At 41.8% G+C, this 18,184-nt stretch overlaps 1 protein-coding gene across 1 annotated transcript in view; it reads left to right on the top strand.

The window, feature by feature from the left end:
• Positions 1-765: 765 nt before the first annotated feature.
• ABCA13 (ATP binding cassette subfamily A member 13) overlaps positions 766-18,184 on the top strand; it is a 155,970-nt gene continuing 138,551 nt past the window's right edge. Inside the window, exons 1-2 of the mRNA XM_048511828.1 lie at positions 766-853; positions 2,994-3,072. Coding sequence (XP_048367785.1) covers positions 801-853; positions 2,994-3,072 — 132 coding nt within the window. The 5' untranslated portion in view covers positions 766-800. The remainder of the gene's footprint in view (positions 854-2,993; positions 3,073-18,184) is intronic.

Raw genomic sequence — 18,184 nt, 5'->3', positions numbered from 1 at the left:
TGACCTTGGACTAGTCACAGCTTTTTAGAGCTCTCTCAGCCCCACCCACCTCACAGGCAGTGGTGGGATTCAGCCAGTTCACACCACTTCGGCAGAACCTATTGTTAAAATGGTGCTTGTAAACAACCAGTTGTTAAATTATTTGAATCCCACCACCGGAACCGGTTGTTAAATTATTGGAATCCCACTACTGCTCACAGGGTGTTTGTTGTGGGGGGGGGAGGGGAAAGGAGATTGTAAGCCCTTTGAGTCTCCTTACAGGAGAGAAAGGGGGGATATAAATCAGAGGTGGGATCCAGCAGGTTCTCACAGGTTCCCGAGAGTAGGTGACTAATGATTTGTGTGTGCCGAGAGGGGGTGACTAATTTTGCCACTTGATTTTGGCCTGAGTTACGCCCCTCCTCTCAGCAGTAGTGCACAGAATTTGAAGCAGTCTAGCAGGAGGTGCACCGGCGTGCGTGGCAGCCTGCGCCTGCGTGCATTCGTTTCCCGCCCAAGGACCAGCGCAGTGGCTGTGTCCTTGCCACAGCGCCGCCCCCGGAATGCCCCGCCCCCAAAATTCCCCGTCGTGCCCCACCCAGCCCCATTGGTGCTATGCCACAGTTCGAATCCCACTACCATGGGAACCTGTTACTAAAAGTTTTGGATCCCACCACTGACATAAATCCAAACTTCTACTCCCTAAGGATTGAATTTGGTTTTTAATCCTGCATTGATTGTCCTAGAGAAAACGACCTCTAAAAGAAATATTTCCTACCTTTCTTCTCAGTGGTCAAGGTGATGACCTTGCCCGTGTGCTGATGAACTACTTTACAGATGAGGAAGACTTATGCATGCATTCAAGACCTGGAGCGTAAGTAGGAATCCTGCCTCTTTGGAATATTATTTTAAAGACGTGCTGCATAGTTGTTTGTTTTTTTAAGTTGTTTTCAAAAAGAGAATACTAAATTACTTAATTTTGCGAAGGAGATTGCAAAGGGGCGGGAAGATAAACAGTAATTACAACTTGCATTTCATGCTCCACAACATTTTATGTTAGTATGCTAATTATTAGCCATTAATCAAATAGCTATTAGCAATTAGGTGGCTCTTTAGGCATATTCTGCATTGCCTGTCAAGACTTGCTTCATGCTTTACTTGGGAGATAAAAATGTAAAAGATAAAAACTGTGTTATGTATGTGAGCATTTGTATGTGTATATGCCTCATGCTTCCAAAAAATGAGAATGGTGCAGTACAAGTAATAATTCTTGCCTTGTTTTATGTTTTTTCTTCTTCTTTAGCATTATAATAATTCAATAGTGGTGGGTAAATCTGCTAAAACGTGTTTGAAACAGAGCAACCGCCAGCAGGGCTCCAGAAAATGAGGTGTTTGCAATTCCAAATTACTGGGAAATTCTGAAAGGCATTTCCCCAACCACCGACCAAGGCAGCTTCAAACCTACACAAATCCCCCAAGGACTAATCTTCTGCATATAGAAAACGAGAATGCTGGGGCATTAAACATGGTTTTACATCCCCCCCAAACCAACACCTATTTCTCCCTATTTGTAATCTGCAGGAAAACTTTCTGTGGGCCCTGATGTTAAGACATTGCATATTTTGCTTGACTTCATTGCATATTTTTGCTTGATTTCACATTCCTGTGGGGGCTGTGAAAACTATCATCTTAAAACCACTGTTCATCATCCCCCCCCCCTTTTTTTAATCCAAATGATCTATCAAGGGCTTCTGATTGTCCAAAAATTTAACTAAACATTTTTTGTTAAGTAATGAAGTGAGCCAAGCTTATGTGGAATAATGTTCACTATACCAATAACAAATATACAAATAAATTATAAAACAATGGATAGTATTAATGTGTAAGGCATCAAAAGTAGTTAAAACACATCACACATATGTGCTGGTTCAATAGTTTCAAGTGAATCTTCATCAGACTATTTCTATGGTCATTTCCCCACTTACCTCGACCTCCCTTTGCTATGCGCTACTCTCAGCGCGCGTAATTTCTGGCGTGCTCCCGGGCGTCCCCACGCTGTTTTGAGGAGCACCAGGAATGACGCGCACTGAGGGGGCGTGACGCCAAGCGTCAGCTGCTTGGGGCAGCCTCGCACGTTGTGTCACACTGCCCCCCTGCAAGTGGAGAGTGCCGGGGAGTCCCCACGCAACAGTGACAGTAAGCGGCGCGGCTTAGCGAGGCGGTCAAGTGCAAGGAGAGAAGCTGACCTATATTGTCTTTGGTATTCAGACTATTTGTAATGAACAAGACCGCCACCAATTCCATTCAAGAAGCCTCCAAAGCTCTCTTGCCTGTGCTATTCAGAGGACAGATTTCTAAAGGAGTAAACCTAGTCCGGTAGTGTCAACTCTATATTCAATCCAGATGTGCCTGTCCATTCAGGGATATGTTTGTAGGAGGTGGGGGGGGGGGGAGAGACAAATGATTCTACAAACTTGCAGCAAACAAGATTGACTAGCATCTTGTGATGTCCCCAAGAAACATATGCACCCTGAGTCCACAGAGGACTTTTTGTATTTTCCTTTAAATTATTAAGATAAGTTGAAAACTGAACTTTACAAAATGAAAGAACAGGCAACTGACTGGAAGCACCATATTCTCAGAGAGTAGAGGGTCAGAGGTGGGATCCAACCAGTTCTCACCACTTCTCTAGAACTGGTTACTAGTTTTTTCTGAGTGGTGAGAAGGGGTTACTAAAGCAACCTCCCTGCCCAATAGGGACTGAAGGTGCGGGTGTGCGACGGCGCCACTGTTTGAATCCCACCACCATTGGAACCTGTTCTTAAAATTTTTGGATCCCACCACTGTAGAGGGTATTTTAAATTGCAAAGTCTGGAGGAGGTTGAGCTTAGTTCACATTCAAGGAACCTGCAGAACATTCTATTAATATATTAGGGTGGTATTCATACAGTGTTTGTGTTATTTCCATGGGTGATTATTAATTGATATTCATGTGACATTTTCTATTCTGGAAGGAATAATGCGTGCTGGCAAACAACACCTGGTTCACAACAAGAACCCTTGCCTTGGTGCGAATGTGCAGTGGGCCAAGAGGTAAGCTCAATTTCTTTCCTTGGAAAAATCTACTGGTGGGTGGAGCATAATTTCACTCTGGCTCCCATTCTTTTGTTTCCACTTGTCGAAGCTGCTTGAATGGGACTGTTGGTCGTGGGGAAGGGTATCTTCTCCCGTTGGACTCATCAACCAGATGTTTAGTGTCCCGTAACATGGATGGGCTCTTCTACCATTCTGCATCCTGCCTTTGATATAAGAAAGGAAGTTTTTTGCCTAGATGTGCCACTTGACATTTGCAGGCATTTAAAAAATGTTCTGGAACAATTTCCTCCTGCCTCTCTTGGATTGACTAGTTAGCAAAGAAAGAGGGAAATATATCATACTTCCTTGGTCCCATCAAAGAGGAACACGGATGCCTACATTCTCTTAGAACACAGGTGTCAAACTCGCGGCCCTCCAGATGTTATGGACTACAGTTCCCATCATCCCCTGCCAGCATCATGCTGGCAGGGGACGATGGGAACTGTAGTCCATGACATCTGGAGGGCTGCGAGTTTGACACCTATGTCTTAGAAAAACAGTTATCCATGCATCCAGCAGCAAAGAGTGATAGCCTCCTGAGAGTGCTGTGAAGACAAAACTGATTTTTACTCATGGGAACATCATTTGGGGTGGCTGAATATTGCTTTCATGGCTTCCAATTTTTGTGATTTTATGGTGGTTATTTTTTGCAATTTTGTTGAACTTGACTTTACTTTGTGAGCTGCCTCAAGAAGGGATGGAAGAGGTGACTGATATATTTCCTAAATAAACCCATGTAATTGATTGTCTTCTGGCCAGACCCACCTACATATGTGAACACAGAAGTGCTTGGAGCTAAGGTAGAGATGACTCATCCCTGCCTCCAGATCTCCAGAGCTATGAAATACTTCCAATAAGTTCAGTGTTCCCATTTAGCCATGTAAGTACTAGGTGATGATTGTCAGACTCTGGTCCTGATAATGATCTCGTAAGTGTAACCTCTATCTGTGGGTTCTGTGGGACAGAAGTTGGAATGAGTTTGCAACAACAATTTTTAAAAACAAAATGGTTTACTTTCTTAACATATAACATCAACATTTAACATCACATTTCAAGGTCCTGTTCAGGTTGCATTTTCAAGTCCTTCTAGTTACAGTCTTGTAATGCAAAGTCCAATTCTTCTTTGCAAGTGGGTTGGCTCCTGAAGACTCCAAGGGCTTGATGAACAGGATTCAACATGATGAAGGTTTCCAGGAGAACTCTCATCCATTACAACCACAAACAGAAGCCCTGAAACAATAAACTCCAACATTTACAACATAGCAAAAATAAACAACTACCTTCCCAGTAGTTCCCAACAATATTGCAGTTTACCTTAACAAGGTGTTAAGGGCTTGTAGAAATCAAGGTCTGAGTCTGGTAGCCTTGTCTCCTCCAACTACATGAGGTCTGCTGCAGCCTCTTGCTGCTTTGAGTCTCCACCCCTTTCTGGGTCAACCCATTCTGAGCATGGGGGTTACATAAGCATCACACAATTCTGCTACTAGCTTAGATCTCCATCCGGTGAGGCACTTTGAGGATTCAAAGTATTGAAACTTTCAAAGCAAAATAGAAAGCACACATGTGATTGGTAAAAGCATCCAACCGAACAAGAATATGAAGAAAAAGTGGTCACCCCATCTTCTAACCCTAAGCTCTGGACATGCTTTGAACAATATTGTTGTTAGAACAGACTGCTTACTCTTGGCATTACAGCATTTAAAAATCACCCATTGATTCTTCAGGTTTGGACTTCACCCTGTCCCTCATCATGAGCCCAAGATTGCATCCAGATGCAAAATTAACCCACCTTTGTCCTTTATGACTTAAGACAAGATGACAGAAGACTGCCTTTTCTTTTTCCTGTCCAGGGAATTTCTAATTTCCCCTTCCCCAACCTTCTCTGGGTTAATATTTCCTTTTCCTGTTTCCCTGCAAAGGAAGAAATACAATCTAGCGATTGGCTTCTCCGAGTCTCTGCTCCTTTGGTTTGTTTGTTTTTTATAATTTTTTATTGTATAGAATATTTATACATTTGTTACATTTAATAACTTTGTTCTATCTATACATTTTTTCCTTTTTCTCCCCCCTCCCCCCTCTCTTCAATTGGTTGTTTCATGCAAGCAGTAGGAGGTTCATTCTTCTTATTCTCTTATTCCATGGTTCTTCGTTAAATCCGGCTTCTTCCATCCATTTCTCATACAATGTCCATAGTTTCATAATATCTTCTATTTTTTCTTGCCATAATGTGTTTTTTTGTCAGTCTCTCAAAGATCTCTAACTGTATTTGTTCCCAAATATATTCCAACCAGTTTGAAACTGTCCATTTTTTGTTGTCTTTCCAGCCCAACCTAACACTGCGTGTGCTGCTCTGATCATTATTTTATACATTGGTTCCAAACTTCTGTTCACTCTTATATCATCTATTATCCCCACAATTAGTAAATCATTATTTACATCAATTTTTACTTTTACTAACTGTTCTACATATTTCAGAATATTCTCCCAAAACTTTTTCACCACTTTACATTCTATCCACATATGTGTATAATATGCTCCTTTTTCTCCACAATGCCAACATTTTGGGCTTAATCCTTTAATCATATAGGCTAGTTGTATTGGGGTTCTATACCATTTAAGTAAAATCTTTCTTTCTAATTCCACGTATTTTTCTATCTTTATCTTCTTCATACTGTCCATAATTCTCTCTATTTTATCGTCTCTGTCATCTCTGCTTCCTTGGTGTGACAGTCTAGCTGAGGTGTTAGCTGGTACAACTTTTGTTGTCTTCTGGCAAGATCCACCAACATATCTAAGCCCAGAAGTGCTTGGAGCTGCGGAGAGATTCCTCACCCCCTTTGCTTTGCCTCTTACTGGCTACCAAATTGCAGCAGGACTTCTACAGCATGTGTAGAAGAAGGCATAATGAATTTTTGTAATACCGCTGTCAGTTCTAGGGTGGAGGGCACGTCAGTGAATTTCTGGCTGAAATTCTTTCAATGGAAGATTCCAGAGAAGTAACCTGGGATTTGATTTGAGCAAGTTACTGTGCCTCCTAGCTGTGCCCTTCCCTGACAGCACAGAATTTCCAATCAATGTTTAGATATTTGGGCTGTGAATCAAGCAAAATTCTCCCTACCAGCTGATCTATAACACGAGTGCTGTGCCCCCTGCCGGCCCATTCTTCGACTTGAACATTAGCCTCCTAGTGTGTTTGACCAATGAAAGGATAACTGTAAATTAATAGAAACACTACTTTTCCTTCTATCTCTATTTGTTGCCTACCAGTCCTCTTAAAAAAAAAAATCCACAGGACTTCGGTCTTATTTGAGAGAATAATTTTGTACTTGAAATTGTGTCCTCACCCCCTACATAAACTAGCGCTAAGCATTCATGAATATTCTTTCAGCATAACTGATGCCTCTGTGTTCCCTCTCCCGCACTTTCAAAATTTGGCCTGGAAATACAGATTCCACCCTCTGCGATGCCGTAATATGGCAAAGATCTGTTTTGCGACCAACGGGTTGATGGACAAAATTAGTCGCCCAGTCATGCTTCTTTCTTTCTGTTACAATAATATGTGGCAAAATAATGTTCAAGCACGTTTTCTGTTTGGTGGAGTAGTTAAAATAAATCGTTATTCTTACCTTTGTAGAAGTCACATTTGAATCTGAGAGTTGCACGTAACAAACCCGAGATTGGAGTAACCTTTAAGAAACAAGGAAGGTTTAGAATTAATTTCCTGTTTCCGATTCTGTATTCCGCTGCTCTGTAGGGGTCGGCAAATGAAGCATAATATTCAACCCTTTATGTCTCTTTAAAAAATGGTCTGCTTTGCATACAGGGCATGCTCCTTTGCCAATTCCCTGGAATATGGCCAGAAGAGCAAATTAATATAATTGATTGCTTCAGGGGAACGCTGCAGCACTTGAAATTTGGCTTTCGGGTCAAAGACTGGCCAAACAGTTGCAAGCAGATGCAGCTAAAACCATTTCCTAGGAATTGCCTTGCTGGATAAGCCCATCTCCTCTGACCTTCTGTACCTTCTAGCAGCTAATCAGATGCCCACGAACACAGAGGCAGTGGCCATTCCGTGATGCTAGGGGTGCCCACTCTGTGTTCGTGGGCATCTGATTGGCTGCTATTGGAGAGTAGAATCCTCCAAGTTCCAGTACTCTTCCTTTCTGAAAAGCAGGACTCTTCACTACTCTTAAGCCTTTGATATCACCCATATGGAGGTTGTGCTTCACATGAGAGCCAGTGTGGTGTATGGTCAAGAGTAGGTGGACTCTAATCTGGAGAATCGGGTTTGATCCCCCATTCTTCTACATGAGTGGCAGACTCTTATCTGGTGTACTGGATTTTTACCCCACTCCTACATTTCTGTCACAGTTTATTCAGAACTTTCTCAGGTCCACCTACCTCACAAGGTGTCTGTTGTGGAGAGAGGAAGGGAAAGGAGTTTGCAAGCCCCTTTGAGTCTCCTTACAGCAAGGTGACCAGACGTCCCGCTTTTGGCGGGACAGTCCTGCCTTAAACCAACTTGTCCCACATCCCGCGGGTTTTTTTTACTGTCTCGGTTTTTGGAAGGCTGCCACACTGCCTTCTTGGGCACTCCCCTTTTCCCACCCTGTCACAGGGCGGGACACTGGGGAGCGCCCCAAAAGGCAGTGTGCTTCTGCGGCTGTGCGCGAGCTTGCCCACCCTGGTCCCAGTTTTAAAAGGTGACAATCTGATCACCTTACCTTACAGGGCGAGGGGCGGGGTATTAATCCAAACTCCTTTTCCTCCTCCCCCTCCTCTTTTTCTTCACTGTGGTGTCCAAATTGGAGATGGGGAGTATCCATGTGAGGATGTGCTTTACTCATGCCCCCTTGCCTGTCCTCAATACTCTCTTTCCCCAATCTTTTTTGCTACAGTCTCTCTGAGAACAGTGCATTCGAAGTGCATTACCATGCGACCTCGATGAGGAAATGCACATTTGCAAAGAGACTCTCAGGCAAGGCCCAGCCACAAGCCTTTCCTGTAAAGACCACAATGCCTTCCATATGTGGGGCAGTTCTCTTACTCTTGCTCAGTACAACTATACCCCTAGAGACAGAGGTGGGATCCAGCAGGTTCTCACAGGTTCCTGAGAGTAGGTTACTAATTATTTGTGTGTGCCGAGGGGGGGTTACTAATTGGTGATTTTGCCACGTGATTTTTGCCTTAGTTACGCCCCTCCTCTCAGCAGTAGCGCGCAGAACTTGAAGCAGTCTAGCAGGAGGTGCACCGGTGTACGTGGCAGCCTGCGCCTGCATGCATTCGTTTCCCGCCCAAGGACCTGAGCAGCGGCTGCATCCTTGCCACAACCCCGCCCCCCGTAATGCCCGGCCACGCCCTCGTAATGCCCCACCCAGTCCCATTGGCGCTACACCACAGCTTGAATCCCACCACCATGGGAACCTGTTTCTAAAATTTTTGGATCCCACCACTGCCTAGAGGACATACCTAGGACTTGTTGAATGGCTTTCGCTAGGCATTATTGGATTCATAAGTTGCCTGCATAAGTTGCATGCATACTCTCTCTCTCTCTCTCTCTCTCTCTCTCTCTCTCTCTCTCTCTCTCTCTCTCTCTCTCTGATTTTTCTTTCTGGGCTCTGCTTGGAATCCCCTCTCTAAAGGTTTCTCACTGTTTAGATGTTAGCTACATAAAATTTTGGAAATGAGAGGATGGTAATCTCTTCTTGAACAATGTCATCCTTTGGGACGGTTAGTTTGGCTTTTCCTTCTTCCAAAGAAGAGTTGAGCTAGATTCAAGTCCAGTAGCACCTTGAAGACCAGCAAGATTTCCAGAGTATAAGCCAGGGGTAGGGAACCTGCGGCTCTCCAGATGTTCAGGAACTACAATTCCCATCAGCCTCTGTCAGCATGGCCAATTGGCCATGCTGGTAAAGAAGGCTTCGATGGGAATGGATCTAATCCCTGAACATCTAAAACCGCAGATTCTATAATCTCTTTAAGAGCCAAACCTCCCTTCTGAAAAAACAAATTCTGGATATATTGATCGGCTTTAAAATGCATCTGGACTCAAATCTTGCTGCTCTACTGCAGATCAACACACTGACCCACTTGAAACAAGAAAAGGATTAACTCTTTGTTCCCTGCTTTCTTGTTTGGTGACCAGATACTTCACAGTACATCCAATTTTCCATTCATTGATATTTATCTTCACAAATTTTCCATTCCTTGCAAATTTTTCCTCACAAATTTTCCATTTCTCACATTTTCTATTTCCTCACAAATTTTTCATTTCAATTTTCAATTCCTTGAAATTTATCTTCACAAATTTTCCATTTCCACATTCCATTTTCCTCACAACTTTTCCATTTCCAATTAAATTTTTCAGTGTCACCATCAGTGCATCAGATAATATGCAAATCATTTATTTCACAGAAAGAGATATTTGCTGCATTCTGTCTGAGGGCATTTATTGCTCCAGTCCCCATAACTCCTCATCCTCTATCTCTTCCCTTCACAGAGGGTTTGAAGGAGGTTGCGTGCCCTTGCGGACAACCACAATTCAGAGATTCACATTTTGTTGCGTCTAAATGGAGCTTAGAGAGGTTTCTAGCAACAGAGAGCAGAAAAGTGGTTCTGCAGCTTTTCATTTTCAGTGTTTGCAGATACAAAGAAGATCTACTGCCGATGACAAACCCTTTCAGTTCTCTGCCCTTGCAGTTCAAGAACTGGGAACATCTGTCCTTCAATCTAAATGTCACTGTGAAATGAGCACAGTTATGAGGCGTACACCTATAAATTTTTGTACAAAAGGAATATTATTTTTAGTGTTCAGTTTTATGGCCATTGCATTTTTGCTGTCTTTCAACCAAAGTCTTAAAACAGGCTAATTCAGATTTCCTTTAGTGGATCGACTGTGTTGATCTCAATGCACTTTAACATGTTAGGGCTATTCAATTAGAGACCTTTTAGAGAATTAACTGTGTGGCTTTTTAATTACAGGGACTAAACATTTTAAAGTGCCATCAAATGCTGGGATTTTTCGACAGCATTTTTCTACAGCACCTTTGATTAAAAACAGGATGCTTAACTTTCCTATTGGAAGGGAGGTTAGCAGAACCATGGCTTTTGGTTGAGTAAACCCAATACATTTTCATATGACCCAAACTTCCATGTATGTTTTTTTTAAAAAAGGTTGAAGAAAATGTGAGAACTGAAGGGCAACAGGTACCGTATATACTCGCATATAAGTCGACTTATACGCGAGTCAAGTATATTTTAAAAAATATTTTACCTTTGTCAGCCGCTAGGAGGCGCAGTTTTTATGCTAGCAGCACCAAAATTTCAGGGATTTTTCAAGAGACTCTCCTGATAATACCACCCAAGTTTTAGAGTAGAGAGTTTGGTTTCAGGGGGGGGGGTCCCAAAGGTTATAAGACCCCCAAAGGGGAGTGACCCATCATCCCCATTGTTTTCCCAATGGGAGCTAATGGGATAATGGGGACTTACATTTTTTGAGGGTCCATACCTTTGGGACCCCTATGAATAAACTTCCTGGCTCTAAGGAGTAGGTATCATCAGGATATTCTCTTGCTGATACCAGCCAGGTTTGGTGATGTTTGGTTTAGGGGGTCCAAAGTTATGGACCCCCAAAGATGGAATGCTCCCATCCCCATTGTTTCCACTGAGGAAGGCTAATAGTAGATGGAGCTACCACTTTTTGCAGAGCCCATAACTTTGGACCCACCCTGAACCAAAATTCACCAAACCTGGGTGATATCATAAGGAGGGTCTCCTAAAAATACTCTGAAATGTTGGTACTGCTAACATAAACATTCCTCCCCTTACCAAAAATCCAGTTTTGAAGGATTTTAACTCTTGTGTTTTAGCTTGGTTGCTGATTGAGCTAAGGTTTTTGTACTTTTAAAGTTATTGTTGAGCCCATATTGTTTTTGTTGACCCTCTTTTCCACTTACAGAGCTAGTTTACTGTTTTTCTTTGAAATAAATATTCAAAAATATTTAACCTACTGATGCCTCAATTAATGTAATTTTATTGGTATCTATTTTTATTTTTGAAATTTACCAGTAGCTGCTGCATTTCCCACCCTCGACTTATACGCGAGTCAATAAGTTTTCCCAGTTTTTTGTGGTAAAATTAGGTGCCTCGACTTATATGCGGGTCGACTTATACACAAGTATATACGGTATATTTCTATATGATCCTGATAGCAAACAAGCAGAATTAGCTTTGTGCACCACTTTATGATATGAATAGTTATCTAGCTAAATACCAGCCTTTTTACCTCAGAAATCATTAAACATAGAGGAAACTTTTACCGCCAAACTGAGAGTTCCATTCCGCTTTTATGCAGAGATAAATGCACTTCAGAGCCTGCTTTTCAGTGCTCTTTGAAGCTGTGCGGAATAGCAAAATCCACTTGCAAACAGTTGTGAAAGTGGTTTGAAAACGCATTATTTTGCATGTGCGGAAGGGGCCTGAGAGAGAAACAGACTCAGTTTTATTACGGCCATTAGGCCAGCAAAAAAGAGCAGGGAAGAACAAGAAAAAGGAGGAACAACAAACAAAAGAACAATCGAATTTGCACTGAAATCCACAATACAGAAATCCACACAAAAAATATCATCAGCTTGTAGCATTCTTACGGTCACCCTCATGTGATCTGGCTCTTGGTCCCAACATGGTTCTTCTCTTTACCTATATAGCACCCAGCATACAAAGATTTAGCTACCTGCTGAGATATAAGAAGAAACTTCGGTCTTGTACCAAAATTCCTCACAAGAACTGAATGGGAATTAACTCTAAGATTCAAATTTCTGTACTGGATAAACAATGGATGAATTCAAAGAGCCTCCCACTTTCCCCTTTATGGAGTTCACAATGCATAAAATATGTACTTAATACAAGAGTCCACTTCCCCTGAGTTGCAAACACATGAAAAGTCTCCTATGTTGCTGGGAGTTTTTTAAAGAGAATCTGCCCACATTAAGATTGGCTGATGGAAAAGCGTCAAAAGCGAAGGCCCTTAGTAGAGAAAGGCCCAGTGACATTATCGTAGATGTTATATTATGGACAGGTAAAAGGGGCAGCCGAGATACCTGTCCAAGATTTACTCCAATGGATTTTATATAGCGTCGGTAACAAAAGGAGAAATCTGTTTGCATTTCAAGTATCGATTGGAGCCGTTGATAGACCAAGGGCTGTTGCTTTCTGCAATGATGATCCAGTTCCAATAATTGTACAGGATCCAAGCCACCGCACTGTGTAAGTTTTAAAATTGTTATTTATTTTCTAGCCAGCTTGGATATGAATTGTTGCTCTGCCAGAAGCAAAGGCAATAGTAAGCCCATGGGATGGGGAGAGGGACTTTAAGCCAGTTATTTGATAATAAGCCTCCAAAAGGTTGTCCTCCGACTTTAACCAACCCTGGCTTCTTTGTCTTAAAAGCCTACCATTAGCTCCATACACATTTTAGGAGTGTTAAAAGAGCTCCTGAGGAATGTGGATAGAGGACTCCTCTCTCTCTAATAGAGGTTGAAGAGAGAATCGAGGAATTATTGCCAATGGGGCTCCATGCAGTGCTTAGAGTTGTGCCAGGGATTTAGCTTCAAATAATCCTAATTGCAGCTGGGAATGAAAATCCACCCCCCCCTTGTGATCCCGAAAATATCTTAGGATTGCCTGTAGAGCTTCCCCTTTGTGCTGTGTGTATGGCTGTTTTTGTATATGGGCTGAGGGTTTTCCGATTGTACTGGAAAACCACGCACCTAGGAAATATTTGAAGGGGAAACACTGTTGCTATTTGTTCAATCTGAGTGACCTAACAACTGCACCGGCATTTCCAGTTTCTTAAATTTGGCATTAAAAGGCACTATCTTGGTGCTTTGTGTAGATTGATACTTAGCTGTTCCTCTATGCATATCTAGGCAAATATCTTCGAAGCGCTCTTTTTAAGCCCCCACTCTTGTCAATGATAATACAACAGCATCCATCGGCATACATGAGAATGGCTATACTCTTATCAGCGGTAAGGATAGGTGCATGGGTTATCTTTCTTATGAAACCCTGTTATTAATGTGTTAACATAAAAGTTAAAACAAATGGGGTGCCTAGAGAGAGCACCCTTGCCTTACCTTTCTGAGTAGAGATGAAGCCGTTAAGATGACCTTTGTTGTAGCAGGAACCTTACCTGTATAGAGGTGCGTTGTTTCTCATTGTAACTTGACAATTAAGTTGGAAAGGCGTCCTATCGATGTGGATTTGCACTGCTACTTCTTTGACCAAAGAGCCCGACTCACGAGTTACATTGCTCAAATGATACGGCTTGTTAAGATCAACGAAAGCTCGCGTTATAGTGATCCTTTTTTTTGACAAGCACATATTTCTCTACCAGGTAGTTTTAAAGTATCAGGCCAGTGATCCATAGATTCAGAGCGGCCTTCACGAGAAAGCCAGCCTGTAATTCATCCTCCAGTAGTTTTTTCTCTATTCAGCTCCATTCAAGTAGTTTTATACACACAGATGGCTATTTTGAGTATATAGTTTGCTTGCACAGCTACTAGAGTAAGCTAATTGGTCTGTAATGAGCTGGATTTGAAGAGGATAAAGCCTTTTTTTTTAAAAAAGGGACTATAATTGCAGCACTCCAATCAGATGGAATACAGGCGGTTGCTATTGATATGATTAAAGAAGCTCAGCCAAAACTGGGGCCCACCATTCTACATTAGTTTTCAGTAATTCTGGTGAGGTATAAAATGCGTTTCCGGAGGCCTTGCCATCTTGCAATTGCAAGATCATGATTTATAATTTCCTCGGTGGTCACTGGAGGCCATAGTGGGATATCAGACAAGAGACAGAGTGATGCCGCGTTAGAGCCTGCTGATCTTTGTAGAGGTCAGAGAGAATAACTCTCCCAGACTTCTGCTTTGGGATTGTGTTTTATACCATGGTAAAGAAGTTGTAAAAATTGTTATTCTGTGCTATTAGTCTCCAAAAAGTTCTGGAGTCATTGGTTTTTGCCGCCCTAATTAAGGCTTGCCATTTGGCATGACTGTCCAACTTTTTCTTATATTTTATTAGGGAGTTGTATGATCTTTTCCCTTCAAGTGCCCGAAGTTGTGGGATCACACCAGCTTGAAAGCTGTGGAATAATTTTATAAGATTTTCGCTTAGCTAATACGCACAATCGTGGTCAAACCGCTGTTTATGGAATGTTCCTGAATGAGAGGTACCTCTGCTGTTCTTTGAAAGGAGGGGTTTGCGGGTTTGTACAAGTTCCTCGTACCCCTTTAGTATTGACCCTTTATTAACCTGTTTTAAAAGTTCAGCTTTTGTCAACCTACCTATGTCTGAGTTGAACCAGCTAATGAACTGTTGTTCAATATTAGTATTCCATTTTATTCTCAATCTGTTTGACTCTACTGAGAGTCCCAAGTGTGAGGCTCTAAGATAAGGTGACCAGATTTTAACATTGGTAAAGAGGGACACCACTGGGGGGGGGGGGGGCGCGAGGCCCAAAAGAAATGTATCCTTGCTGTGGAGCAGAGCACCAGTGAATAATCAGCCATACAGACCTTATTTCTTGCTTTTTTAAACAAATGCCCCTACAATAAACAAAAAAAGGTGTACAGTGGCATTCTTGACTTTAAAAAGTGCTTTGACAAGTCAACTGACCAACTTTCTATCCTCTGAAGATTAAGTGCTATTTGCTGGAAATAAATAAGTAAAACAGAGATCTTTTGTGGGATTCAATTAAATATTATGATTTGTTGCAACACTTTGGTTCCTGAACTGAAAGTATCGTAGAATTTATCTTCCATGACCAAACACTGTCCTTCAATTTTGCAAAGGCCTTTAACACTGAACCTACCTAAACCAATTAATTCAAAACCAAAAGAATTTTTAAAACTGTGGGTTCTTAAAGGATGACCCTTACAATATCATGTGGAGGGCAGAGAGAACCTAGTTTTTTTTCATATTACTACTGGGTGGGGGGGATTCAGAATGCGATCAAGAGTTACACTAGGACCAATTGTGCTGAGACAATTGTGTCACTGCCCTTATTGCTACAGATCACATCTCTCCCTACATCCATTACACACAAAAAACAAGACACAGCCAGTGTATGCAAGCACACAGCACAGAAGAACATACATCTGAATATAGTTGTCCCTTCTACATCACGTAACCATCATGGTTTTGATGGATCACCACTCATCATAAGAAATTAAGAGGTGGGAATTTTTGGAGATTTTTTTGCCAGAACCCGCTTGAGACATCATGCTAAGGACAGCAGAAGACACTCTAAAGGCTAATGCAAAACCTATATGTATAGTATTGCATAATGTCAGCATATTTAATCTTAAGATTTATTGCAGGAAAAGAGTTTGCATACATCTGAAAAATGAACGCTTGTAATCCACAAAAGCTGATGCCACAACAACAAATCCTGTTGGCCCTTTAAAGTGGCACTACTCTCGGCTTTGTTTCTGCTGCACTGCTACACTTTTAGGATTCATAAACAAACCGCTATTAAGCATTCTCTGAAAAAGAGGAGACTTTTCAGTTGGGTTACAAAAGGACACAACTAAGAAGTTCTAATCAACATTCTATAAGAAAGAAGATAACTGATAAAAAATTCTCCATTTAGAAAGTTACTACAAACAGAATCATTGCATTCACTGTCTTTACCGATGTTTTACCGGAACTTTGCACATGTATGAATTACTTTGGACTTTTAAAAGCATTTTAGGTAATTTTAATGATCTGACTGGTATATAAAGGCAAAGCAGTCAAAATTATTGCAGCAAGGCTGCTTACTACAAAAGTCTGTTTAAAGATCTTGACAAACTTTCATAGGATTTGATGACTGAAAGTAGAATTGTAAGTGTACAAATCAAAATCTGAATACTGCTTCGCGCTTCAGTATCATAGAAACAGGAAGATAGCGGGTCCTTCGGCATTGTACAGCTTGCAACTGCCGGAGTGTTCTTACAACCAGGGCATAGCTAGGGAAAATGGAGGCCGAGGGGCAAAATCTGAGTTTTGCGCCCCGATACATAGCCACCCTCCCCCACCATGACCAAAAAAAAGGGATTTTTTTACCTCAAAGGTTATTTCAAAGTCACCATCACATTATAGAACATGCCCCAATTCACAAATCTGGGTAAAAGCCAGATCCAGAGCGAATTAAGTGGAACCTCATGAATTCATATAATTTTTGCATTAGAATAAAAAATTAAAACCACCATGAAACTATAGAACATGTCTTAGTCTACAGGCAACACCAAAACAATCAAGCATCTCATGCTCTGTGGCAGTGGCACAAAAACCTGCATGAAAAACACAAATCCTCATGATTTTGGCCACTAGAGTCATCCCAAAATCACCAGCACATCAAAACTCCAGCCATTAGCCCACACATGTCTGAACACTGGCAATCACTCATTACATTTTAGGTAGTGCTGCAGTGGCACAAAAACATGCTTGGAAACATGGATCCTTGTGATTTCTCCACTTAGTCACCCCAAAATCACCTGCACATCACAGCTCATACATCTAGACAGATGTCTAAACACAATAATCCTGCATCCCATTCTCCATTGCACCACCATGGCACGAAAGTGTGGATTTAAAACACACGAATCCTCATAGATCCTCATGATTTTTATACTTGGTCACCCCAAAATCCACCAGCACATCACGAAGCTCATGCCCCTGGCAGCATGTTTTGACACAACAACCACATCATCCCATGCTCTGCGGTGCTGCAGTGGTACAAAAATCTGCTTGAAGAACATGGACCCTCAAGATTTTTGCACCAAGGAACTAGAAATCACCATCAAATCAAAGCCCAAGCCCTTAATACATGTCTGAACACAACAACCATGCATCCCATGATCCATGGTATAAAAACCAGCAGGAAGCATGAATCCTTGTGGATCCTCATAATTTTTGCACTGTCACTAAAATCACCATCAAATCGCATAGCTCAGGGTGGGAGAGGGTAGGTAAGGATAGGAGAAGGTGACAAGGGATGGTTAGGAATTGGGAGAAATGGGAAAGGGTGGTTAGGGGTGGGGGGAGGGTGGGAACCCAAAATCAATTCACCAACCTCAACCCCCCATCCAGGAAAACAAAAACACAAGAATAAAACATGAAGTCATATTTTTTAAATTAGAAACTAAGCGATTGGAAGTAATGTTTTTATATTTTTATGTAAGTATTTCCAACTTCTAGCAATGATGATAATATTTCCACATTAATGTGATTACATGAAGTAAAGGTTAAAAACAGAGACAAAAATATAACAACTTAACTCTTATGTGAATATTATCTATCCCCTTCATAATGTCCTTCATGTTATATTAAGATCTCTCGCCCCTCCCCAAGCCTTGCTCCAGCTCTGGATCATTCCTCTTGAACACTCAGCAAAAAAACTCTTTTCAGGTGTCAAAACACGTTTTTAACTCAGTAAAAAAAAAAAAAATTAGAAGCCTGAACTCGCAGGCGAGCTATGAAAATAATTAAAGAGGCTAGTCACTTGCATGCTTGCTCGGAAGTAAGTCACACAGAGTTTGCAGGACTCTCGTGCAAGCCTCTCTATCATTACTTGGCAATGAAAGAGATTCTTATGGAACTCAGTGGGACTTACTTCTGAATATATCCACATCTCTAGCAACGAGGCTCCACCACCACTTTGCTTTCACCTCTGCCTGCATTTTGCCCATTATAAGCGCAGCCGGTGGCGGGGGAACACTGTATAACTCTTCCCTCTGGAGCAACAGGTAGTTTTATTTTATTTATTTATTTATTTATTTTATTTTATGAGGCTTTTATACCGCCCCATCCCCGAAGGGCTCTGGGCGGTGTACAGCAGGTAAAAGCAACAACACAGAATTAAAACGTTAAAAGCAGCGAACAATATTTAACAAAGAAATAGGAATACAAGTGGCGTCCAGCAGCTTAATTTTAAAATTCCCTCCCCACCCCCACCCCACCCCCCAGAGGGAGGCATAGTGGTCTCATTGGTTGGCAAACGACCCAGATGTCAGGGTCGGACGAGGGCCAG

This window comes from Sphaerodactylus townsendi, linkage group LG11 (genome assembly GCF_021028975.2).
Source record: "Sphaerodactylus townsendi isolate TG3544 linkage group LG11, MPM_Stown_v2.3, whole genome shotgun sequence".
Taxonomy (NCBI): Eukaryota; Metazoa; Chordata; class Lepidosauria; order Squamata; family Sphaerodactylidae; genus Sphaerodactylus; species Sphaerodactylus townsendi.
Note: the sequence above shows the minus strand (reverse complement) of the source record. Positions and strands in the feature narration are given on the sequence as shown.